Consider the following 26,328-nt stretch of genomic DNA (forward strand, 5'->3'; position numbering starts at 1 on the left):
CCTCAACTCACCCCACAGCCCAACCCACTCCACCCTACACCCTAACACACCCTACTCCTCATACCACACCACACCACACCCACCATGCAGTCCAACCTACACCCAAGCCATACCTCATACCCCCATCCCATTATCCACACTCCCTCCACCCCACACCTCTGCAGCTCCCACACCCTAAACCCATGCACCCTATGCCCCATACTCCACAGCTGACATATCTGGGTTGCAATTTTTTTGGATAAATCACTTAGACCTTCACTTTTGTGGTTTCTGATGTTATCCCAGTTCCTTATTGTACCAACATACCTGGAGGCTTTGTCTGAATTCTCTGTCTCTTTTTCCAGCAGATAAAGCTAAAGTCCAGTGGAATGAACAATTCGATCAAATACAGTAACCTAGTTATCCATGGTGTCATTCTGCCTGTATGCTGTAGAGCCTTCATTCTCTCTCTCTCTCTCTTTCTCTCTCTCTCTCTCTCTCTCTCCATCACTGAACATAATGTTCAATCAACCCCACAAAAAAGGCAAGCCTACATATTCAGGTCTAAAAGTTAAATTTTTGTGTGTACTTGTCATGTACATTTATCTTTCCATTTCAGCCAGGCTGTGAGATGTATTAGCTTCAATTTTTTCACCCCTCAAATTGTGATTTAACTTACCTTATTACTGGGCTCAATCAGATATGCAGGTGATACAGTTTGTGTGGTAAAGATGTGCACAAGTTAAAGGAGCATTGACAGAGAGCACAGAACATGTTGAATGATCAAGGGAATTAAAATAACAGAATTGTCATGACACCAAGGAGGCCATTCGGCCCATCATGCCTGCAGTAGCTCATTATATGAGTATCATTACATGAATATCTCCTGCTCCTTGGATGTTACCTGACCTGCTGTACTTTTCCAGCACCATACTTCTTAACTCAACATGAGTATCATAATCTTGTGCCAATCTCCTGCCTTTTCCTCATAACCTCGCACATTATTTCAATCCAAATAATCATCCAGTGCCATGCTGAATGCCTCAATTGAAGCTGCCCACGTTTCCAGCCATTTCCAAACCCTAACTCCCAATCTGTAAAGAAGGTTTTTTTTCCTCACATCGTCCTTTCTTAGTTTACAAAACACTTTAAATCTATACCCTTCTCATTCTTGATCCTTTTATGAGTATGAGCAATTTTATCCCTATCTATTCTATCCAGCCTGGCCATGACTTTGATAAACCTCAATGAAATCTCCTCTCAGACTTTGTCTTTTCAAGGAGAACAGTCCCAACTTCTTCAGTCTTCAAAACGCATGAAGTATGAAGCTAGTTGCAAGCTAAAAGTTCAAGCATTTGTTAACTCGTCAAATATCTTCACTTTGGTGAGATTATTTGGTGTTGTGGAAACACTGGTGTGATGATGAAAAAAGAGGCATCCAGCCTGAGCAAGATGCCGAAGACGAATTTGCCCTCAGAACAGGAACCAGCCACTGGCCTGATTCTGAGAAGCATTCGTCCGAATAGGCGATTGAAAATCGTCAGTTTGGGTACATTGCCACCAGAAATGCAATGTGTGTATACTGCTCCAACTGTGATGGAAGCAGAACAATGGTAATCAAGGCCCACTTCTTCACTAGTTGCTCCATTGGCATAAATGTTTTAATTCAATAACCAAACTGGCCAATTGCTTGTTTTGTACTACTTTTCAGAGTAAAAGAAATATCCACCAGCCTTCTTTAAATAACTCAAAATAATCCACGGATTATGAACAAACTTGTTCCTAAGGCAAGTTACATATACTGATTAACACTTAAACTATGGACCAAAATTAAAACTATATCCTCCTTAATCCCACATTGAGATACATACACACGATGCAAAAAAAAAGGCATCTGCAGTTTGGATATGCTATTTTTAATGACGGGGTTAAAAACATGAAAAAAGAATACCCTTGTGGACCAAGGGTCTGAAAATGAAGACTGATATGATGATTTCTCATGTCCACTGGATTTTCTGTCAATAAAGCTGAATTGCTGGGAATATGTATTTATATTTAAGGACAGTCTAGAAAACTGGGAAGATTTTAAACCATTTGGATATTCTCTAGATTGAGAAGGGTGTTGTGATTGCTCGATCAGCTCTAGCAATTCAGCATTAGGCAGCCATGAAAACACAAATACTCATTATGCCAAGTCAGCCACATGGATTAAACACGCATGAACCTTCATGTGCCCAGTAGCCACACCATGGAGTGGAAAGGGTTGGAAACAGTCTGACACCATTGTGAATGGGAAGACAAGATTTACAGTGGTATCAGTGTCACTAGAAAGAAAGTAAAAGTCATGGTAATTTTTAAACATAAAACCATACTCAAAATCAAGTTCCTTGAAGGAGTTTTTGTGCATGTCCACAACAACAGTTGTGAATGGATGTGAATGGAGTGATGTTATATCTGGGATAAACATCCTGGTGCCAATGTAAAGAAAAGCAGCTTTTTTAAGTGGAATATTTCTTGGCAGTACAGACTTGATGGGTCAAAGGGTGTCGTCTTTACTGTATGATGCTATGTTTGGATTTGATGAGTCTAATAACTGATGAGCCTGTGAAGGTCTGTTATTCAACCTTTGGATGCATGGTTCAACAACATGTTTGCATTGATTGGTGTAGGTGGATGGTTAACGAATAAAATATTGGCCCAGCAATGGCAAAATGCTTGCAATTGTCTGGATATTTTGTGTGGTTTTGTCATCAGTCATGTCTACAAAGTGGCAACAGATCATTCAAAAAATGCAAAACATCTGATACTATTAGGTGAAGATGAAGATAATACTTTGTAAAGGATGAGTATGAAGTTGAATGTGTCCCACCTGACCCAGAGTGGGATCATTATGACAGTGATTCAGGACAAATCTGTTGAATTCATTTCGTCAGATGTGAAAGATATTGAATATGATGGCTCAATGAAAGATCAGGTTTTTACATGGTAATAAAGATGTCAAACAATCAAGGCTCATGCTCCTATGCAAATGAGTTTTCCTGTAGGACTGAGTTCAGCTTGAATTATTTTGGTTCCCCATTTGGCAATAGGCCTTCCCCATGGTTTAAGGCTCTTCCAAAGTGCTCTGAACTAAATCTAATAACTAAACAGGCCCAACTCCATCAAAATGACAGGGGTGCGACTGGTGGGGTGGGGTTATAGTTTGAAATGCCCACCTCTTCATCCAGGCTGTCCACAACATTAACCGACTCTGGCAAAGTTTGCTGAACGCAGTCCGGGATCCTGGAATTGGGCCTTTTTTAATGCTTCCAAAATCTGGCCAACTCCTCACAAATCTGCCCAACATTGTGCTGAAACATCAGTTGATCGTCTGTGAACTTGGAGACCAATGAATGGGAGTTTATGGTAACATTGTGCAGTGAGGTTACAGTCTACATATAAACATGATTTAGAAGCGGAAGTAAGCTTTTCAACTCTTTGGGTATGCTGTATCTTTCAATAAGATCATTGCTCATCTATTTGTCTTCCAAATACCACCTTCCCATCTACCTCGGATAAACTTTGATTCCCCATTAAACAAGGATCCATCCTTAAGCTAATGGTGCAAAATCAGATTAGCAAACAGCTGATGCATCGGCAGAAAAGCTGTTCAATACAGATGTGCATAACGGTTTTTCTTGTGTTTGCAGGTGTTCCATCAGGCCCACGCAACGTGATATCCAGTGTGAATGAGACCTCCATCATTCTGGAGTGGAATCCACCACGGGACGTTGGGGGCCGTGATGATGTCATGTACAACATTGTCTGCAAGAAGTGCCATAGCAACCGGCGGTTGTGCACCCGATGTGATGAGAACGTGGAGTTTGTACCGAGGCAGTTTGGCCTGACAGAAACTCGGGTGTTCATCAGCAGCCTTTGGGCACACACTCCCTACACGTTCGAGATTCAGGCCGTCAATGGAGTCTCTGGCAAGACGAGGTTCCCCCCACAGCACGTGTCTGTCAATGTGACCACAAACCAAGCCGGTGAGTGACTGTGGGAGTTGCCTGCTTCACTTGGTGTGCCTCCCACTGCCATTCCTTCTTGTCCCATTTCATTGTTCCTTGATTCCTGCACTTCTACTTTCCCACCCCACGATGCTATTTGACAACATAAATTAGCCAACTGAATCCAAGCCACCAGTCTGTGAATCATGTCACCGTTCCTTCTCCTTCCTTCAGTTCTCTGTTCAAAGATAAGTCTGGGCCCCATTGCTATGAGCTCCAATCCAGATGGGGTAAGGAGGCAGATCCCAAATCCAGCCCAGCCAGAACACGGCTTGAACCTCTTGACAAAATTTTAGTTTCCTGTCCTAATATCCTTCTGCATGGCTTTGTGTTTAATGTTGTTTCAGTGTGTTCTTATGAAGCACCATGGAATGTTTTACAGTATTAATGGTGTTATATAAATGCAAAGCATTACATAAGACCGAATGGAGTGTGTCGGATCAGGAAGGTAACAAGATAACATAAGGAAAGGTGCTCATTGCTCAAATTACTCTTTCCTTTAGGATGGCTGAAGACGTCACAATACATTAGAGTGCTTTAACATGGAAGAAAGTACAGCATTTTATTTAGCATTCTTTCCAGCTCTTATATTTTTTATGAAAAAATCTATTTATTTTAAATGATATACTGTCAGACCAGATGATAGGTGTGAATTACTGCACATCCCACATCCTTAATAAATCTCATTCTGCCCTGCAGCCAATTGAGTGTAACACTCAACTAAACAAAGAGCTTAATGAATGTGTGGAGGTGTGCAACGAGAGATGCTATTGTGTTATTTTTGCCAATGTGATTGCTATTGAGCAAAGAGAATTTGTTTCCAGAACCAGTAGGTTTCCTAGCTTCTGTCTCTGCCTGATCTATCATTTCTCTGTGAAAGAGCTGGTGACTGTTCACACTGATGATTGAGCATTGGGTGAAAGCTGCAGAGGTGAGAGAATTGCAAATTGGAAATTCCAGTTCTCAGCATCGATGCTTGGTGCTACATGGCTGATGACAGTCCAACTGAGAGTGTTGTTAGGAGGCAAAATGTTTAAATCAGCATTCCTTCACTTTGCTAAGTGGAAGAGATTTATGCTGGAGAATAGGCTGATGTCTTCGCTCATGGCTATGATTCACTTTCTCTTCCAATCACAGGTTGATTCTCTCCACATTTACTGCTGATAGGCTCACCATTGAGAGTGAGAGGGAGAGACCAGACCTGTGATCAGAGGAACAGCTCCTCACCGATTCTGTTCATTCTGCTGATTAGAGTGACTTTCCTTTGATGGGCCACTTCCATGACTGAGCTCTCCCAGTTCTGTGTGGACTTTCAGAGGCACATTCACCCTCCATCACGACCAACAGTGCTCAGTATTCTAGCAAGGTTTGTGAAGGTTGTAGCTCAGGTTGAGGTTTAGGGTGTAGGTTTGCTCGCTGAGCTGTAGGTTTGATATCCAGAGGTTTCGTTACCTGGCTAGGTAACACCATCAGTGGCGACCTCCAAGTGAAGCGAAGCTGTTGTCTCCTGCTTTCTATTTATATCTTTCTCCTGGATGGGGTTCCTGGGGTTTGTGGTGATGTCATTTCCTGTTCGTTTTCTGAGGGGTTGATAGATGGCATCTAGATCTATGTGTTTGACAACACATCTATCCTGGGACAGGCTAAGCAAAGACATGCCAGAGAATTCCTAGAGGCCTGGCACTCCAACCACAATGTCATAAACAAACACATAGATCTAGATGCCATCAACCCCTTAGAAAATGAACAGGAAATTTCATCACCACAAATCCCAGGAACCCCATCCAGGGGAAAGATCTAAGTAGAAAGCAGGAGACAACAGCTTCGCTTCACTTGGAGGTCACTATTGATGATGTTACCTAGCCAGGTAATGAAATATCTGGATATCAAACCTACAGCTCAGCGAGCAAACCTACACCCTAGTGCTCAGTATTTTGAGTGTCTGCTCATTAGCATCCCAGCATCTTGAGAATTCAGTGGCAGCTTCAGCAGTTCTAATCCCCCCACAGTAGGATCCGAAAGTATTCACAGTGGGATCTGAATGAAATCACAGGGAAATGCCAATTGTCCATTTATACGATTGAAGAGATTCCTACCATCTGCTTGTGGCTGATCAAAGAATCCTAGAGTGCCTACAGTATGGAAGCAGGCCATTCAGCTGATTGAGTCCTCACTGGCCCTCTGAAGAACATTCCACCAACACTCATCCCCTTTATCTTTACCGTGTAGTCATGCATTGTGGGCGGCACGGTGGCACAGTGGTTAGCACTGCTGCCTCACAGCGCCTGAGATCCGGGTTCAGTTCCCGACTCAGGTGACTGACTGTGTGGAGTTTGCACGTTCTCCCCGTGTCTGCGTGGGTTTCCTCCGGGTGCTCTGGTTTCCTCCCACAGTCCAAAGATGTGCGGGTCAGGTGAATTGGCCATGCTAAATTGCCCGTAGTGTTAGGTAAGGGGTAAATGTAGGGGTATGGGTGGGTTGCGCTTCGGCGGGTCGGTGTGGACTTGTTGGGCCGAATGGCCTGTTTCCACACTGTAAGTAATCTAATCTAATCTATTCTCATGGCTAATCCACTTAGCCTGAAAATCCCCAGACACTATGGGCAATTTAGCATGGCCAATCCGCCAACCTGCACATCGTGAGACTGTGGGAGGAAATTGGAGCACCTGGAGAAAACCCACGCATACACAGGGAGAATGTGCAAACTCCATACAGACAGTCATTCGAGAGTGGAATCAAACCCAGATCCCTGGTGCTGTGAGGCAGCAGTGCTAACCACTGAGCCACCGTGCCAACCATATCAGTCTGCTGAAGATCCTTTGGAGTGGGACGGTGACAGACATAGAAGAGCAAACCTCCTGCTCCAAAGACATGCTGCCTCACACCCCAGTAATGTACTGGCCTATTGTAGCTGTATGTAAAGCCAGATGGCGTTCAGATCCCATTGCAAACTGCTATGGAGCCAGAGACAAAGGGGCAGCCTTGAGCAGGAGTTTGCTTGTCAAGGTGAATAACCATTGTGTGTTTAACCTCCCAGCTGTGGAGTGTGCTTTATTATTACAGCATCAGAGGCTGAAACATGATGTCAACGTTAATTGTGAATTGTGAGCTAGCCACTGTGTTCCATCAGTTGTACAGTAAGCCCTTCACATGCTGTGTTGAAAGACTCTATTATCCGAATATTCCCCGAGGACAGGGAATAAAATATGTCATTTCCCAGTCTGGATTCAAAGCTTTTTATATAAATGTATATACTCAACCATATGAGCCATATTCCATGCCTTTTACTCAGCATTGAAGTTTTAATCTTTCTTTTCATTCAACATCATCAATAAGGATGTGGTTTAGGCAAACAGCCACCTGAAACGTTTGTGGAATGACATAACTAAGTGTTATTTCTCCCTATATTCAAAAATCAGACAATGACGTGCAACAATTTGTGCTGTGAATGTGTTGCTTTATTTAGAATGTATGTAACACGACAGAGGAAGTTAATTCCTTGTCTCCTTGCAGCCATCTCTTGTGTGTATCCTTTCCTGGCTTGACACTGTAATGGAATTCTGCTTCCTGCAGGATCGTCAATTGTTGCTGTTTCTGTTTCCTGTTAGGCCTGGGCTGACAACGTGTTCTGAGACCTTTGTCCCCTCTTTCCCAGGCTGCACATTGAATCATTCTGTTTAGCACTTCCCCTTTTTTCTTTCCTGGCTCTCCGACAGACTGTGAGCTGAGCTGGTTTTACTTAAAGATCAGTTATGTGAATAGAGCTAGATGTACCTAACAAATCGAGTGACTGCAGGAATTTGATGACAGTGGGAATTTGGTGCAGAGGAGAAAAGTGTTTCGAAGTTCTTAAAATCAACGCATACTGTTTGAATCCCAGCTGAAAGCAATACTGGATGCATCAAATTCCAGAGTAAAACCTGGTGTGATAGATCATACATTTCATTTTTCTTTTTGTTTACAGGAGAGGCTAGTCACTGAGCATATTCATACAAGGCTGTAAATGTACTTTCGACAAAAGAATGTAAACATTTATTGCACATGCCTGAAACAAACATATATTACAGTATACAAGACTATTGGAGCACCCTCATTACAAATGTCAGAAAGAAATGTTCATCCCTTTTATCTCACCAATACACATAGATATGCAGAGTCACCCCGCTCTCCACACTCAGTTAGCAACTGTTTTTCTTTCGGAGAACTTCTGTGCATTCACTCAATACTATCTTCTTCAGCTAATGTCATTGCCCAATACCCTGAGTGCAAACTACAAACTGGGTGGCACGGTGGCACAGTGGTTAGCACTGCTGCCTCACAGCGCCTGAGACCCAGGTTCAATTCCCGACTCAGGCGACTGACTGTGTGGAGTTTGCACGTTTTCCCCGTGTCTGCGTGGGTTTCCTCCGGGTGCTCCGGTTTCCTCCCACAGTCTAAAGATGTGCGGGTCAGGTGAATTGGCCATGCTAAATTGCCCGTAGTGTTAGGTAAGGGGTAAATGTATGGGTGGGTTGCGCTTTGGCGGGTCGGTGTAGACTTGTTGGGCCGAAGGGCCTGTTTCCACACTGTAAGTAATCTAATCAAAAACTCTATGCACTTATTCATTAACATGGCCTCCCTAAGCTAATGTTTTTAATGGCCTTGTGAGAGGTTTTCCTTCTTGATATCTTGTGCTTTTGGAATTTCATCTCACTGACTATTAAGCATCTCAGGACTTCTCACTAAATCTGACTGCTTGGAACCTACTAATAATGGCAATCCTGCTGAAAGACCACTTCCTCTATCTGAACCTGCATTAGACTTCTTCTCTCTCTCCCCTTCCCTGTCTGTCTGATGGTGATAAAACTTAAGTCAGTAAACTTCATAGAAATTAACTTCTCAGATGGTTTGTGGACAAGTTTGCTGATATCACATGACTTCTAAATGCTGTTTCAAACTCAAACTTCCAAACGTTCTTTAAAAAAAACTGAGAAACTAAAATCCATTTTTTTCCTTCATTTGTGGTTGAGTTCTGTTGCAAGAGCTTTAATCTCCTCATTAAAGAGGTCATAACATTTTTAACGGCCATCCTCAACTTGAAGTGTCAGGTTTAACAAATGTACGAACACAAGAAACTCCATGAAACGCACCAGGAGATCATTTTCACAAAGCTAGCTTTGGATTTGTAGAAAACGTCCAGCAGTTTGTGGCAATGTGCAGTTTCTAGCACCTCATGTTCTACAATCCAGAACAGAGTTATTCAGACACTAATAATACTTGCCCACACACCAGGTTCATATGAGTTTGATAGATGGGGTTAAGATTTCCCCCACTGCAGTTGTTGTGGGTATGTTCGCTGAGCTGGGAAGTTGGTTTGCAGACATTTTGTTCCCCCTTCTAGATAACATCCCCAGTGCTGTGGAGCCACCTGTGATGTGCTGCTCTACTGTGTCGGTTGGAATTTATTTAGTTTCATTGCCAGTGCTTCCTATTGCCTGTTCCGGTAGTTTGTTGCACTGGTCAGTATGTCGGGACTAGGGGGTTAATGTGTTTATTAATGGAATCCGTGGATGAGTGCCATGCTTCTAGAAATTTGCTGGCTGTCCTCTGTTTGGCTTGTCCACCAATTATCCCAGTTGAACTTGTGGTTCTGGTCGACTGTGAGTCTAGTTACTAGGGAGTGAAGTGTAACAAATGAACACGCCATCACAATAAGACAGAGCAGAACCACAAAGAAAAAAAGAAATTTCCCCAATACTGGTAAACCTTCTCATACTTGAGCTTTTGTATTGCTCTGGTCCATAGCTTTTAATGAAGAACTGTGGACCGTCATAAATTAGTACATGACAGTTAAATAATCTTGGGAGTGAGATAGGTTTTAATAGCCCAGTGGGTAGCAGACCATAAGGAAACAGAGTCAAATTGATTAATGTGCATAATACCTTAAACAATAACAATGAAAATCCCAAAAACTAAAAGATACATTTCTTGCCAATTTGGACAACTTGCAAAAAAAATTCCACTTGAACAGTTTCCTGCATTCAGGAGAGTTGAGAAGTTTAGATTTTGTAGAATTGTTCATTCCATAGGGTAATGAGGTATGAAAGGAGGAGAGCCTTTGTTTTACCACATATATCCCCAAACTCCCCAAAATTTTTAAAATACCTCCAAACCCTGATGGCACCGCATCCCCCTCAAACGTCAATGCCTACTGCCAGACATGAGACCACCCTCTCACTGAAGACCTAATGCAAATCCCTTTCTTTTGCTGGACATAATATCCACCTTTCCTACTCCCCTCACCAGACTTGATACCTCCTACCTACTCCAACCAACTCTAAAATACTCAGTCACTTACCTGGCACCCTTCTCACCTTGCCACCTTCACTCCACTCACCTAGTACTCTAAACACCTGGCACCCTACCGTCACACATACAAACTTAACCTTCACCCTTTCACAGGAGCTGTCAAAGTGGCTGACTGAACTTTCAAATCAGAAAGGAGACAGAAAGTAAATCTCTATAGAATACAGCAGCTCCTGCCATTAAAAAGGGGTCATGGTTTGCATTTTCCAACTAATCCTACACAGTTGAATTGAAGGTATGGGTTGCACTTCTGCCTGTTGTATGATCAGGATCTCTTGGCAGAAATGTGGAGCTCACTCTGAATGTAAATCTCATTCAGAGTGGAGGGGAAATCTGACTGTGATTGCCACTCCCCAGAAAATGCAGCCCTGAGTCTTCTCTATGTACCTTGCATTAGTCATCCTCTGCTTTATCTTGTAAATCTCCCCATTGCAGCTTTACATTTTCAAATACAAAGACGTGGATTTTTGTTACAATTTAGTTTTGAAAGCAAAATATTTCATTAAATGTCATTTCAAGCTCACTTTTGACCGTTAATCTGGAAATATTCGCATGGTTTCCCTGGTGACTGGTCTGAGGCTGGTCATTTGGCAGTGCTCGTGCCTCTGGATAAGTGCTTGCAGGTTAAAGCCTTATGACAATTGAATAAGTGAAATATTTCCACATGGTACAAATTGATTAGTGTATTTTTTTGAAGCAATGTCCTTTGCCGAGGTGTCTACCCAGCATCTCTTAGGACTTAACTGAGTACGACAAATTAGGTAATTCTCCAGGCATCCTGGTCAATACGCCTTTCCCAATCAGCATCACCAATAGAGCAAAAGGTTCTGACCATTCATGTTGTTGCCATTTTTGGGTCCCTTTGGCCATGTTTACCACAGCCACTGTACTTCATTGTACATTCTGCATGATCTGGTCTGAGAGAATTCCCAGTGCCCAGAATAAAAGGCAGTCATTATTCTTCTGCTTAAAATTCATTACCTTTCACTGACACATTCAAAGTGGTTGGGTAAAAGATCATCTATTTTCGTTTAAAGAACCCAGATTTGATTTCAGTCTCCTAATTGCAACAGGAAGCATTCCAAGGACTGCTGATCCTTTAAAAGGTCTGCTCACACCTCAGTGCTCCTGCTCAAACTATATCTCCTCGGATTCGTTATGGTTCTTTGCATTGTTATTGGAAAACCATTACGCTTCTAATGCCTGCCTCTGAAAAGTGCTTCCACTCAGAACCTTAACGACATTCCATGATGGACTATATGGCTTTGACATTAGGGTTACGTTCAAATAGTACCGTTTCTTTAAGGGAACTGAACCAAATAGCATCGGCCATAAGTAAGTCAAGGAAATTGCTCAATTAAATTGTGTCACGTGTCCTAGAGACGTCATTGATGCCTGTTCCACTCAGTATGATTTACACAGCTAAATGTTCCTTTTCATTCCTGTTCCAGCTTCTTCCATTGACAGTAGATCAGGTCAATGGTTGAATCTTTCAAATGGTTTGAAAAAGGACTATCTTCAGCATTTCAGCAGCTTTTCATCCTCTCCTTTTTTAAAATCTTTGAATAGAGCCAGGAGATTAGATTTTATTCATTTCACTCTTGCTTTGACTTAAAATTCACTGGGACTGACACGACTGACATCTAATATGGAGCTGTACATTGACGAACGTTCTTTGAGCCTCATTATTGCAGAACTTGTACCGTTCAGACTCAGTGGTTCCCTGTTTCCTGAATAAATGTTTCTAAGTAAATATTGTTTTTACTGCATCATTATGTTTAAAAGCCCATTCTGAATTCAACATTGTGCTTTGCTGCCTCCAACCTGTAACTGGAATCAGAGATCCATTGAGGTTTCATGTTACTGGAAACTAGAGAGGGGGAGAGAGAGAGAGAATGAGAGAGAGAGAGAGAGAGCGCGCGAAGGGTTACTCAGCAGTGCTCATGTCCTTTCTGCAGCTTACTTCAGAAGGCTTGAAGATTCTTAACTTAACACTGAAAATTACTGTGCATCATCTGGACATTTTGGGACTGGTATTTTACCAGCACCTCTCTTCTGCTTGCCTCAGACCAGCTCCACCTCTGCATGTTTGCCTGTTGCATTAATCAATCAGCTGGACTGAGAAACTCTGGTGTTAACTGCATACTGATTCAATCCCCCAGTCTCCCATTCAGAAGGGAAGATGCAGTATTGAGATAACCAGTGAAGGAAGGGGAGGGGATTTCTTCAGGGTCTGTGTTGTTTATGGTGACTTGTCTCAGTAATCGCAATCAAGATGAGAGTGGTGCTGGAAAAGCACAGCAGGTCAGGCAGCATCCGAGGAACAGAAAAATCGATGTTTCAGGCTGGAGCCCTTCATTAGGAATTCTGATGAAGATTCCTGATGAAGAGCTCCTGCCCGAAACATCAATTTTCCTGTTCCTCAGATGCTGCCTGACCTGCTGTGCTTTTCCAGCACCACTCTAATCTTGACTCTGATCTTCAGCATCTGCAGTCCTCACTTTTGCTTCAGTAATCGCAATACTCGGTCAACCAGGTTAGAACCTCCAGGTTGAAATTTCTTTGCAAGATTGAGCGTCCAATCTGGGGTGAGACTCTGGTCCAGATTTGGGTCAGAAAAGGTTACAGCGCCAAAGGAGTCCATTCATCCTATTTTGTTCCTTGCCTTTTCCTTGTCATTCTGCTATTTTTTTTATCACTGCACATAATTATCTAGGAGTAGAAAGCCGTACCCATGGGATGTGCCATTGTTCAATCAGATGTCAAACCAAAGTGCCTGTTTCAGTGCCATTAAATGATCCAATTACTGGAAGAAACCCTTGAGGATTCCATTGCTTAGATCCAATATTCCTCCCTCATCGATTAGCACCAGGAATAATGAGCACAAGAGCTCACCTGCCTGGACCCTTCATTGTAAGAATCCCACTCATGTTTTTGATGAGTGTCAGTGTATAGTCAATTCATAGCCTAATGACTATCTGTGGCACCTACTCTGATGCATAGTCATCTAATTTCGAATCATGAGCTTGCCCTCTCTCCATGGGTGCTGCCTGGACCACTGTGATTTCCAGCATTTTTTGTTTTCAGTGCAGATTCCAGCATCTGCAGTAATTTGCCCCTTTCTGTGGCATTCTGCCTCACAAGGCTGTCATATCCCAGTGCTGATGGAATTGTAGCATCTGTCCCCAGTGTCCTTGTGAAAGCTTTGAGTAATTCTTAAGGCAGAGGTAGACAGGTTCCTAATAAGCAAAGTGTTGAAAGGTTATAAGAGCAGAGAATGTGGAGTAATTAGATCAGCCGTGACCTTATTGAATGGAAGCACTGACTCCCGCTCCCACATTGTATGCCCATCTGTTGTTTTTTTTCTCTCTTGGTGACCTTGAAAGATCCCATGGCACCATTTCAGAGAGCAGAAAAATTGACTCATTATATTGGCCCATATTTGCCCCTCAGTGAACACCTGAAAATCAATCACCTGGCCATTAATCTCCTTACTGTCTGTGGGATCTTGCTTTGCACAACATGGCTGCTACCTTTCATATATTGTGACAGTTGACCACATTCCAAGACATGCTTCCTTGCTAGAGAATGAACCATCCTGGTTTTCCCAAAAGGTGCAGTACATGTCTACATTCATTCACTCATGACCCACCAGTAACAGAATGGCAAATAAAAAAAGGAACCGTTGGAAAAGCTCAGAAGGTCTGGCAGCATTTGTGGAGGGAAATCAGAGTTAATGTTTTGGGTTGAGTGATCCTTTCTTAGAACTGATGGTAGTTAGGAAATCTCCTCCTATCATTTACTCCATACCCTGTTACCCCCTATCCTATCTTCTGCATAAAAAAAACAACTTTCTTCCTAGCTGCCATCAGTTCTGAGGAAAGATCACTAGACCCGAAATGAGGAGGAGGAAAATCGATTGTTCGGGCAAAAACCCTTCACCAGGAATGGCTTTTGCCCGAAACATCGATTTTCTTGCTCCTCGGATGCTGCCTGACCTGCTGTGCTTTTCCAGCACCACGTTAATCTTGACTCTCTAATCTCCAGTATCTGCAGTCCTCACATAGAACATAGAACATAGAACATAGAAGGATACAGCACAGTACAGGCCCTTCGGCCCTCGATGTTGCGCCGACCGAGTCCTACCTAACCTATACTAGCCCAATAACTTCCAAATGCCTATCCAATGCCCGCTTAAATGAACATAAAGAAGGAGAGTTCACCACTGATACGGGCAGGGCATTCCATGAACTCACAACCCGCTGTGTGAAGAATCTACCCCTAACATCTGTCCTATACCTACCACCCCTTAATTTAAAGCTATGTCCCCTAGTAACACCTGACTCCATTAGCGGTAAAAGGTTCTTAGTATCTACCCTATCTAAACCCCTAATCATCTTATACACTTCTATCAGATCTCCCCTAAACCTTCTCTTCTCCAATGAGAACAGCCCCAAGTGCCTCAGCCTTTCCTCATAAGATTTTCCTACCATTCCAGGCAACATCCTGGTAAACCTCCTCTGCACTCGTTCTAAAGCTTCCACATCCTTCCTATAGTATGGCGACCAAAACTGCACACAATACTCCAGATGAGGCCTCACCAGAGTCTTATACAACTGCAACATGACCTCAGGACTCCGGAACTCAATTCCTCTGCCAATAAAGCCCAGTACACCATATGCCTTCCTCACAGCACTATTTACCTGGGTGGCAACTTTCAGAGATCTGTGTACATGGACACCAAGATCCCTCTGCTCATCCACACTACCAAGTAGCCTACCATTAGCCCAGTAATCCAACATCTTGTTATTCCTACCAAAGTGAACGACTTCGCACTTAGCTACATTGAATTCCATTTGCCACATTTCCGCCCAGCTCTGCAACTTATCTATATCCCGCTGTAACCTACCACTTCCTTCCTCACTATCCACAACTCCACCGACTTTTGTGTCATCCGCAAACTTGCTTACCCAGCTTTCAAGTCCTTCCTCTAGATCATTTATAAAGATAACAAAAAGCAATGGTCCCAAAACAGATCCTTGTGGTACACCGCTAGTAACTGCGCTCCAAGATGAACATAATCCATCAACTACTACCCTCTGTCTCCTTCCAGCCAGCCAATTCCTAATCCAAACCTCTAATGTATCCTCAATGCCATACCTCCGAAGTTTTAGCATTAGCCTACCATGGGGAACCTTATCGAACGCCTTACTAAAATCCATATACACAACATCTACTGCTTTACCCTCATCCACTTCCATAGTCACCTTCTCAAAGAACTCAATAAGGTTTGTGAGGCACGACCTGCCCTTCACAAAACCATGCTGGCTATCCCTGATCACGTTATTCCTACCCAGATGTTCATAAATCTTATCCCTTACCATTCTCTCTAAGACTTTGCCCACCACTGAAGTCAGACTCACTGGCCTATAGTTACTAGGGCTATCCCTACTCCCTTTCTTGAACAATGGGACCACATTCGCTATCCTCCAGTCCTCTGGTACTATTCCCGTTGACAATGACGACATAAAAATCCAGGCCAATGGCTCTGCTATCTCCTCCCTAGCTTCCCATAGGATCCTGGGGTAAATGCCATCAGGCCCAGGAGACTTATCTATATTCATCCTTTCCAATATTCCCAAAACCTCTTCCCTGCATATTTCCAGGGCATCCATTCTAATTATTTGTGATTCCATATTCACATCAGCAACAGTGTCCTGTTCCTGAGTGAATACTGATGAAAAGTACTGATTTAATGTCTCTCCAATCTCCTCCGCCTCCACACACAACTTCCCACTACTATCCTTGACTGGACCGATACCTACCCTAGTCATCCTTTTATTCTTGACATACCTATAGAAAGCCTTTGGGTTTTCCCTAATCCTACCAGCTAAAGACTTTTCATGTCCCCTTCTCGCTTTTCTTAGCTCCCTCTTTAGATCCTTCCTGGCTACCTTATAACTCTCAATCGCCCCTACTGAACCTTCACGCCTCATCTTTACATATGCCGCCTTCTTCCCTTTCACAAGGGACTCCAATTCCTTACTAAACCACGGCTGCCTCACAAGGCCCTTTACACCATGCCTGACTGGTACATACCTATTGAGGACACGCAGTAGCTGCTCCTTGAACAATCCCCACATCTCATTAGTGTTCTTCTCTTGAAGCCTGTTTTTCCAATCCACACAACCTAAGTCATGCCTCACTGCATCATAATTTCCCTGCCCCCAGCTATAGCTCTTGCCCTGCGGCGCACGATTATCCCTCTCCATCACTAAAGTAAAAGTCACCGAGTTGTGGTCACTGTCCCCGAAGTGCTCACTTTCCGCAAAATGAGAAAGTGCCAGTGTTGGACTGAGTTGGACAAAATTAAAAATCACACGACACCAGGTTATAATCCAACAGGTTAATAATCCCAGAAACATCCCCCCAGATGCTGCCAGACCTTCTGAGCTTTTTCAGCAATTTCTGCTTTAGTTTGTGATTTCCAGCATCTGCAGTTCTTTCGCTTTTCAATTCGAAATCAAGATGACCTCTTGTTGGTTAAACGTTATTGTAGTTCAGTGATAAAGTGATCCCTGAGCTGTCAGACCAGAGTGTCTAGGCTTGTCCCGACCAGGATTACAGTCTGTTTGGTGCTAGCAGCTGCGCTGTAACTAAACAATCCAAACAATTCCTGCAAACATTTGCACACCGCATCATCATTTCTGGATGAATTTCTCCAGCTAAAAATGAGAACTGAATGTGAATCCGTTAAAAGTAAAACTTAAGTTCTCGTAATAACAAAATAAATCTAACTGTGTGAATCAAAAGGAGGGATTGATAGTTTCTTCAAAGAATCAATCAATATGTTAATGATGATATTAATTCAGAAACGATGGGTGTTATTGTTGGCAGCTAAATGTTAGGAGCAACATTCAGTTTGCTGCCTGCTGACTGATCTGTTCCCATTTGCTGTTAACATAATATTTGAAGCTTAAATCAAGCTGCTTTTGCTCAGCATCTTTTTCCCTCAGGATATGTGGATATTTTACATTAGCTGCAAACTCAAAGACCCTTTTCCTTTCCGTTTGATCTGTATTTTTCCATGAAAATCAATTTTCTCCATCTCACATTGTTCAGCCTTAGAAACTGTAGGTGAGCACATGCTGCAGTCAAGCAGATACGCAAGCCTACACTTTTTAAATTAAAGCTTCTCATGCCTTTAGAGTAAGGCAGCAGGGAGGAAAGCCATTCAACCCATCAAGTCTGTACCAGATCATTTGAGAGCAATTCAAAGAACCCCAATGTATTGTCATCCTGCAATTTGTGTTTATAGTTTTGTGATAATTTAATAAGAACACGTTTATTCAAGGGAGAAAATATGCTTCAATTCTGCAGAGATGCCTTCTGATGAGAGAAATGATTTCCTGAGGGTAATTTTGTTTCTCATCTTCATGCTCTTCCCTTAGCGAGCAGCACAAAGTCCCAGAGAATTCCTCAGATGAAAGGTTCCCATTGATGGCTGACACCAGTTCATCAGATGGTTCCTCTAATATGTGCAGATCCCCACATGACAGTGGGATGTGAGCCACTGGATTTGTTGCTGGAGGTCCATTCTCCCTACACCTTTCCTCACTGTGACTCCATTCATGGCTTGAAAACTATTGCAGCCTTGTGGGGAGTGGTGGAGCAGGGAGGAAAAAGCCTATGAATATCAGATCACAGAATTCCTGTAATGTGGAAGTAGCCTTCTCAGCCCATTGAGTCCACACTAACCCTCTGAACAGCAGCTCACCCAAACCCACCTGTTCCTCTCACCCTGCATTTCCCATGGCTGATCCACCTACCCTGCAAATCCCTAGCCACTTTTCAGGTCCAATCCACTTAACCTGCACACCTTTGGACTGAGAGAGGAAATCGGAGCACCTGAAGGAAACCCACACAGACACAGGGAGAATGTGCAAACTCCACACAGAGCTGAGGGTGAAATTGAACCCAGGTACCTGGTGTTGTGAGGCAGCAGTGTTAACCACTGACACACCATTCTGCCCATCTATGAATGGGAAGAAAGAGTTTGCAGAGGAGCGGGGAGGGGAGAGGGGGAGAGTCGGTTAGGAGCTTGGAGTCCAGCCTCTCACTTTGGGATGATGCCCATACTGGATTGCCTTTCTGATGTGACTTTGTTTTTGTGTTTCCAACTCTGCTTATCATAAGCCACTGTGTTGATATCCTATTGTGTGTTCATTTGACTCTGCAGAGAGTTGGCAGCTTTAGAGACCATTGGAGGAACAAATTCCTTCCTCCTCACTACCCCACCATTGCCCTGTGGTGAAGCACATGACTGGTACTTGGACTCTCTTTGCTTCTCAGTAGATGATAGCAGAAGATGTCAAGCAAGTAGTAGTGTTCCAGTGCATCACACCTCTGCCTGGATTGCCATTACCCGCTGCTGGGACTGCTGTACTGAAACTGAAATCCGGGTCCTGTTGCAGTCAAACCATTTGAGAACTCAGCCCATCTCCACAACCTAGAGGGATTGCTCCTGCCCTCACAAGGGTGGGAAAGGATGATTAATAATACCTCGATGGCACTAATACACTAAAGATGTTTAGAGAAAAAAAATGCACAATGCTTGATGTCTACAGAAAGCACTATGAAAATCCCTGACCTTCCATTGAAACTGAGTAATGCTTGGGAATGAACACACTGATCTTACTGGAGCTCGAGTTTGAAGTATACAAGGCCAGTCAGATTGAGATACATAATTCTCCAGTCATATTTTTTTTTCCAGACAGACAAACAAAGACGGTATTCAAAGAAGAGCAAGCAAGGGTTCCTTGATGCACTGTCTTTTAATTATCCCTCAACCAACATTTACCTCAGGGACATTTGTGGAATCCTCCTGTGCAGAAATAGGATGCCGGCCATTACAACAGTGTCTACACTTCAAAAGCTACAATTCTTCTTAAAGTAGGGGTGGTTAAGGGGAGACTGAACAGAGGTGCTCAAAATTAGTGGGGAGGATCAGTGAAGTGCGGAACAGCTTTTTTACATAATGAGTTGTTGGGGTCTAGAATGCCCTGCCTGAAAATATGGGAGTGGGGGCATGAACTGTAGTGAACAGGTTAAACTGAGGCATTCAAGAGGGAATTAAATGGATATTTGGTTAGAAATAATGTGCAAGAGTGTGGGGAAAAGGCAGACGATTAACACTAGGTAATGGTGCTTATTTAATGAGCTGATGCAAGCATGATGGGCTGAATGGCCTCTTTCTTGGCTGTAACAATTCTGTGATTCTGGGAAATTCCAGAAAAAGGGGAGTCACGGTGTCTAGGGAGGCACGTTCACTCAGTGGTTAGCACTGTTGCCTCACCGCGTCAGGGATCCGGGTTCGATTCCAGCCTCAGGTGACTGTCAATGTGGAGTCTGCACATTCTCCCCAGCGTCTGTGTGGGTTTCCTCCGGGTGCTCTGGTTTCCTCCCACAGTCCAAAGATTCACAGGTTAGGTGAACTGGCCGTGCTAAATTGCCCATAGCATTCTGTGATGTGTAGATTAGGTGCATTAGTCAGGGGAAATATAGAGTAATAGGATGCGGGAATAGGTCTGGGTGGGTTACTCTTTGGAAGATCTGTGCGGACTTATTTGCACATTGTTGGAATTCTAATTCAAAACAAAGTTTTGACTGAGTGCAAAATGAAACATTTTTTTCCACTGGTGGGAGGATTGGTAATCAAAAAGCATAAACCTATTGATTGACAAGAGTTGGTGAAAAGTACTGGGTGGCATGGTGATTCAGTGGTTAGTATTGCTGCCACCCAGCACTAAGGTACTGAGTTTGATTCTAGCCTTGGCTGACTGTCTATGTGGAGTTTGTATGTTCTCCCTGTGTCTGTCTGGGTTTCCTCCCACCTTCTCAATGTGTGCAGGCTAGGTGGGTTAGCAATAATAAATGGGGATTGTGGGGATATGGTGGGATGCTCTTCAGAGGGTCAGTACAGGCTTGATGGGACAAATGGCCACTATTTGTACTGGACGGATTCTATGATTAAGAAAACTGAAGGTGAATTCATTTTATGCAATGGGTAGTTATAATCTGGAAGGTTTTGCCTGCATGGGCAGCGGAAGTGAATTTTTAAAGGGAAAATGGTTTAATTTTATCGGGATGAAGTAATTGAATAAGAATAAAAAATGGCAGGAACTGTGGAATACCAAGAAAAAGTTTTGCTTATCTTGGAAATGTGAAATAAAAATAAACTTTGGCAAACACAGTAACCAGTTCAGTAACATCACTGGCAAGAGGAAAAAGATTGTTATTTCAGGTTCACAACCCTTCGTTTAAGCACACAGGCTGAATGTGCAGAGAGAGCATCTGTGGCTGGCATCCTGGGAATTAATCCACTTAGAGCTGGTCTTGATCATGCATGCCTTGTCCTGCTGTGACATGAGCTCTAATGCATTCTGAAGACGTTTCTCTTATGGCATTGTGGGCTTAAGGGCTGAATTGACCAATATGCTCATTATCCACAGCAGCACACTGATTCTCTGGTCTTCCAAAAGACCTTGAGACATTAACCAGGGACTGTACAGACTTTGCTGCTGAAGCAGTTCAGATTAGTCCGTAAAATCACTCCTATGGCTGTGCCAGCTATGTGAACTCAACAATTCTTCAAAGGTCTCTATTTTCCTCTCCATTTGTGTAGGAGGTCTCTGAAGACCAAGTTGCAAAGTCTGCCTGATAAATGAGGAGTAAGACTTGAAATTAGGTACTCACTGGATAACGATCTTCGAACTGCATCTCGAGTCTTTATTGCAGAATGCGGTAAAATGAAGGAAGCAAGCTGGGGATTTCAGATTGCCACTTTAACACAATGACTAACAATAATACTCCATCATGCTCCCCACACACACTCGCACGCACACCCATACACTCACACTCGCAGTCTCTTACACACACACACGCACACACACACTCTCTCTCTCTCTCTCTGTCTCTCTGTCTCTCTCTCTGTCTCTCTCTCTCTCTGTCTCTCCTTCTCGTGCACATACACAGACATATAAGTCTATGAGATGAATTCACATTTGCAGATACATCCTGTTTTACTCAAAAAAAACACAATCTGCAGGCAGTCAATGCAGGTGGTCAATCCATGTGAAATTTTATAAATTCCTTCTTTGGAAATAGAACCAGTCTGACTTACGTTTGGAATATAGACAGACTCTAAACTCACACCTTTAATGCATTGTTTGAGCTGAGATGTCACCTTTTGTTATAAAACCTTAAGTTATCTCGGGAATAGGACTTGAAAGAAGTTCTGGGAATTACGTATTAATGAATCAAAACCTGCAACCCATAATGCTTCCCAATGTCTCTCCTAAAATGGTCTAGGCACAGCAGGTTAGGCAGCATCCAAGGAACAGGAAATTCGACGTTTCGGGTCAGAGCCCTTCATCAGGATGCTGCCACTGATGAAGGGCTCTGGCCCGAAACGTCGATTCTCCTGCTCCTTGGATGCTGCCTAACCTGCTGTGCTTTAACCACCAACACATTTTCAGGTCTGATCTCCAGCATCTGCAGACCTCACTTTTTACTCCTAAAATGGTCTAGCCCACATTCACAACATACCCCCCAGTTCTGGAATTCCCAACCACTGGGAGGAGGTGATGTTTAACCACCTTGTCTTTGCCTGATAATATCCTGAAGACTTTGATCAGATCACCTCTTAATCTTCTGAAAGCTAGACAAAGCAGGCCTCATTTGTATAATCTCTTTTCAAAATGTAATTCCTGAAGACCATAGAATCCCTACATTGTGAAGGCAGGCTATTCAGTCCATCCAGTGTATATTGACATCACCCCCATCTCCCATCCCTCTCCCAATGAAGATCATCCCATCCAGACTCACCACTATCTCTGTAACCCTCTACTTCCCACAGCCAATCCATCTCATCTGCACATCCCTCGACATTATAGGCAATTTAGCATGACCAGTTCACCCAACCAGTGCATCTTTAGTCTGTGGGAGGAAACCAGAGCACCCAGAGGAAACCCATGCAGACATGGGGAGAATTTGCAAACTCCACACCGACTAAGGGTGGAACCTCTCATCCCTGGTCCCTGGTGCTGCGAGGCAGCAGTGCTAACCACTGAGGCATTGTGCCGCCCTTGTAGTCCAGTGTGGTACTCCCTCCAAGACCATTCATCTTTCCAAAGGTATGGTGCCCAAATCTGCTCATAGTACTCACGGAATCATAGAATCCCTGCAGTGGCAGATAGAGACCATTCGGCTCATTGAGTCTGAACTATCCTCCAAAGAGCAGGCAAATCGAACTCTTTTGGTTTAGGATATATGGTTGGCATGGATAGGTTGGGCTGAAGGGCCTGTTTCTATGACTCTATGACATCCATCTCTGTCAGCCCAAGATTCATTGCAATAAATGTTTCTGAAATTTCAGGCCCTACAGGGCTGAGCTGATTGAGTGTATCATTACTCCTTGCAGACTCGTACTTCCCAAACTTTGTCCCTCTGTGACCTGCATTGGGAATTATTGTGATCCCTCAGTAAACAGATGCACAGTCATTAAATCTTGGTCAGAGATCCACCTCATTCCTGATGAAGGGTTTATGCCTGAAATGTTGATTCTCCTTCTCCTCGGATGCTGCCTGACCTCCTGTGCCCTTCCATTACCACACTCTCGACTCTGATCTCCAGGATCTGCAGTCCTCACTTTCTTCCAGAGATCCACGGTGCCCATTACTGCCTCAGAGCCCATGACCCCAAACTGTCAGCTTGCAACCTTACTTGGGGTCCTGACCCACACTTTGGGAAGTCCTGTCATAGGCTGGGTTACTTCTGTTGCCAGCTTTTGCCTCTGAATCAGGAAATCACAAAGTAAGCCCCTACTGTCGGACCTGAGCATATCATCTACATGTTTATCAAAATAAACTCGATCTGCCACTCCTCAACCCTCCAGCTCATCTGATCATATTGCACTCATAGGTAACCTTCTTGGCTGTCCATTACACTACCAATTTTGGTGTCATCGACAGATTTGCTAACCATACCTCCTATGTTCACATCCAGTTGATACTCTTATTGTCTGCAAGATGAGAAAGCAGCAGAAAGCCTATACCCAAATCAAAATGTATTTGGTTTTGGAGGTGATGCTCTTCACGGGTCCCTGTTGCTTTTGTACTTCCCCGTGAAAGAGGTTACAGGGTCAAGAGGCATGACTGGTGGGAGCTCAGTGAGTTGCTGCCATGCATGTAGAGAGAGGGTTTGACAATGACATAGATGAGTCGCTGAGCTGTGCTGGGATGGTCAGTGTGAGTCATGTTCTTGTCCTCTAAGGTGGTTGGAATCTGCACAGCTCAGAGCATACAGTAATGTAAAAATTCTGAAATTACAAAAAAACAGGAAGAACTGGAGATACTCATCAGATCTGACAGCATCTGTGATGAGATAAACAGAGTTAATGCTTTGAGTCTGATATGAATCCTCTCAGTTCTGTTGTTTTCAATCTCAGCTCAGAGCATTCCACTCTGTAGTTTTCCTATCATATACACTCAGTGATTGAACATTGTTTGAAACTCACCTACAACTCAGTTCTGAGCTTACATGATGAACAAAGAGCCCACAATGGAACAGTGTATCCTGTATACTTAACCTTGGTGCATTGATAACAGAGGGGATGGACATTGAGTGAAGTGATAGAGGCATTGATTAAGCCAACTGTATGGTCATGGATAATGTTTAACATTTTGAGTGCTGTTAAGGCTGCTGACATCCGTCTGAATGGTGACTGGATTCAGAAGAGTTTTGCCAATAATCTCAGTGGGATGTGAATACTATTGTGATGATGTTAACTTCAGTCATATGGAGCTTTGAACAGTATCCATCCAGAACACCTATGTTCATACAGCTCACAAAAGTACATTTACCTCTGAGTGGGTACACTGCAGATTCACAAGAAGAATACCAAAACATTAAGTGTTAACGTATAAGGATCAATTGTATACATTTCCTTTGTATTTAATCTTAAAAGATTGAGGGGTAATCCGAACAGAGTCCTTTGAATGTTAAAAGGGTTCATTAGGGTGACTGTTGAGAAACTGGTGGAACTGCAATATTAAAATTAGTTAGTCAGCACCACTTCACACAAAGGGTAAAGGAAATCTGGAATTCTGTTTCCTCACAAGGATTTGGATATTGGGTGATAATTGAAATTTTCAGAACTGAGATTAATGGTATTCTGTTGATTAAGGGGTGATAATGTACAGAGAATAAAGGTAAATTAAGTGAATGAATGAACAGGCCAGCTAGGAGCTAATTGGACAGCAGAACGGAATGACAATTTGGAATCCAGTGTTTCTGGCGATGGCCCTCTGAAATTGGGTATTGTATACTGTGTAGAAACTTGTTGGATCAGACTGACTGAAAATTGATGCCAAGCAAGGCAAAGGTTTTCCATAGGGATCGGCCTCCTTGGAATCGCATTAAGTTTACTGAAGCTCATTTTAATACAGATCTTTGCCTCTCATAGGGAAGGAATGGGGAAGATCTTGTGATTCAAGCCCCAAAGGCACAAGACTGTTTCAAGCAACCATCACCCTTTCCCTTCCTGGTTCTACACTGTAGACTTGGATTCCTGTGATGCAACGTTAAGGTTGTCACTCTGACTATAGGAGTGTCTCATTCCATTGGATTAACCCTAGGTTCCTCTCAGGTCACACAATTTCTCCAGTGTTCCTGCTCAGTTAAATGGTACTTGGGAGGTAGGAGGATTAGTAATATCTTGGTGTGGTGAAACTATAGTGTGCTGATTTATACCAGGGTGATACAAGGTTGAGAATCCTCCAGGGTTGTCCACAATTTAAAGATTAATTTCCTATTTACTGCAGCAGAGAAAAATTGGTACATTAAAGCAAGCAAATGTTTCTTTCCATTTTCCTTGAATGCTTTTGTTTGTTATTGAATTATTTAATTGTTTCCACATTATATTCCATCTGCCATCTCCTTGCTCATTGACTAAACCTGTCCAAATCATTCTGAAGCCACTTTATATCTTTATCACAGTAGACTTTTCCACTTAGCTTTCAGTCATATAGAAATGTGGAAATATTACATTTGGTTCTCGCTTCCAAATCATTGATATATAATGTAAAAAGCTATGGCCTAAGTTTTGATCTTTGCAATACTTCAGTAGTCACAGCCTGAGAATGACACATTTATTTCTCATCTCTGTTTTCTGTCTGTTAGCCAATCATTAATCCATGCCAGTATATTACCTATACCTGTCAGTTCTCCTTTACCAATTTTGTTAATAGTGTCTTGAAAGAACTTAAGCTTGATTTCCCATTCCCAAACTTATGCTGACTACACTCAATCTGGTCATTATCAGCCAGATATCCATTTATCACCATTTAGAGTCAAGCAATTTCCCAGTTCCTTATTGTAAGGCTAGCAGGTCTGTCGGCCTCTCTTTTCTGTCTCATTTCATGCTTAAATAGTGGAGTGACATTTGCTATATTCCAATCTAGAGAAATCATTTCAGAATCTATAGGATTTTGGAAGACAGTGACCAATACATTTCTATAGGCACCTCCTTCAACACTCTGGGATGTAAACCATAAGGTCAGAGAGTAATGGAATCATAAAAGTCCTACAGCATGGAGACAGACCCATTGGCTCAAACTGATCCATGCCAAGCAGAATGTCCATCAACGCTAACCCCATTTCCCTGCACTTGGCGCAGATCGTCCTAATTAAAGGATATTCCTGATGAAGGGCTAATGCTCCTCAGATGCTGCCTGACCTGCTGTGCTTTTCCAGCACCACACTTATCAATTCTGACTTTCCAGCATCTACAGTCTTCACCTTCTCTATATCCTTCTAATCCTTTCCTATCCAAGTATGTATCCAAATGCCTTTTAACTGTTGTCAATGTGCCTACCTCAACCACTTGTGCTGGCAGCTC

The 26,328-nt window shown here is 43.0% G+C and overlaps 1 protein-coding gene across 3 annotated transcripts in view; it reads left to right on the forward strand.

The window, feature by feature from the left end:
* LOC132821984 (ephrin type-B receptor 1-like) overlaps positions 1 to 26,328 on the forward strand; it is a 494,253-nt gene that overhangs the window by 321,629 nt on the left and 146,296 nt on the right. For all 3 annotated transcript variants that reach the window (XR_009645375.1, XR_009645376.1, XM_060835030.1), the window contains exon 5: positions 3,669 to 4,004. Coding sequence is in view for 1 of the 3 variants with exons in the window: in XM_060835030.1 (XP_060691013.1) it covers positions 3,669 to 4,004 (336 nt within the window). In the remaining 2 variants the exon portion in view is untranslated. The remainder of the gene's footprint in view (positions 1 to 3,668; positions 4,005 to 26,328) is intronic.

This window comes from Hemiscyllium ocellatum, chromosome 13, assembly GCF_020745735.1.
Source record: "Hemiscyllium ocellatum isolate sHemOce1 chromosome 13, sHemOce1.pat.X.cur, whole genome shotgun sequence".
Taxonomy (NCBI): Eukaryota; Metazoa; Chordata; class Chondrichthyes; order Orectolobiformes; family Hemiscylliidae; genus Hemiscyllium; species Hemiscyllium ocellatum.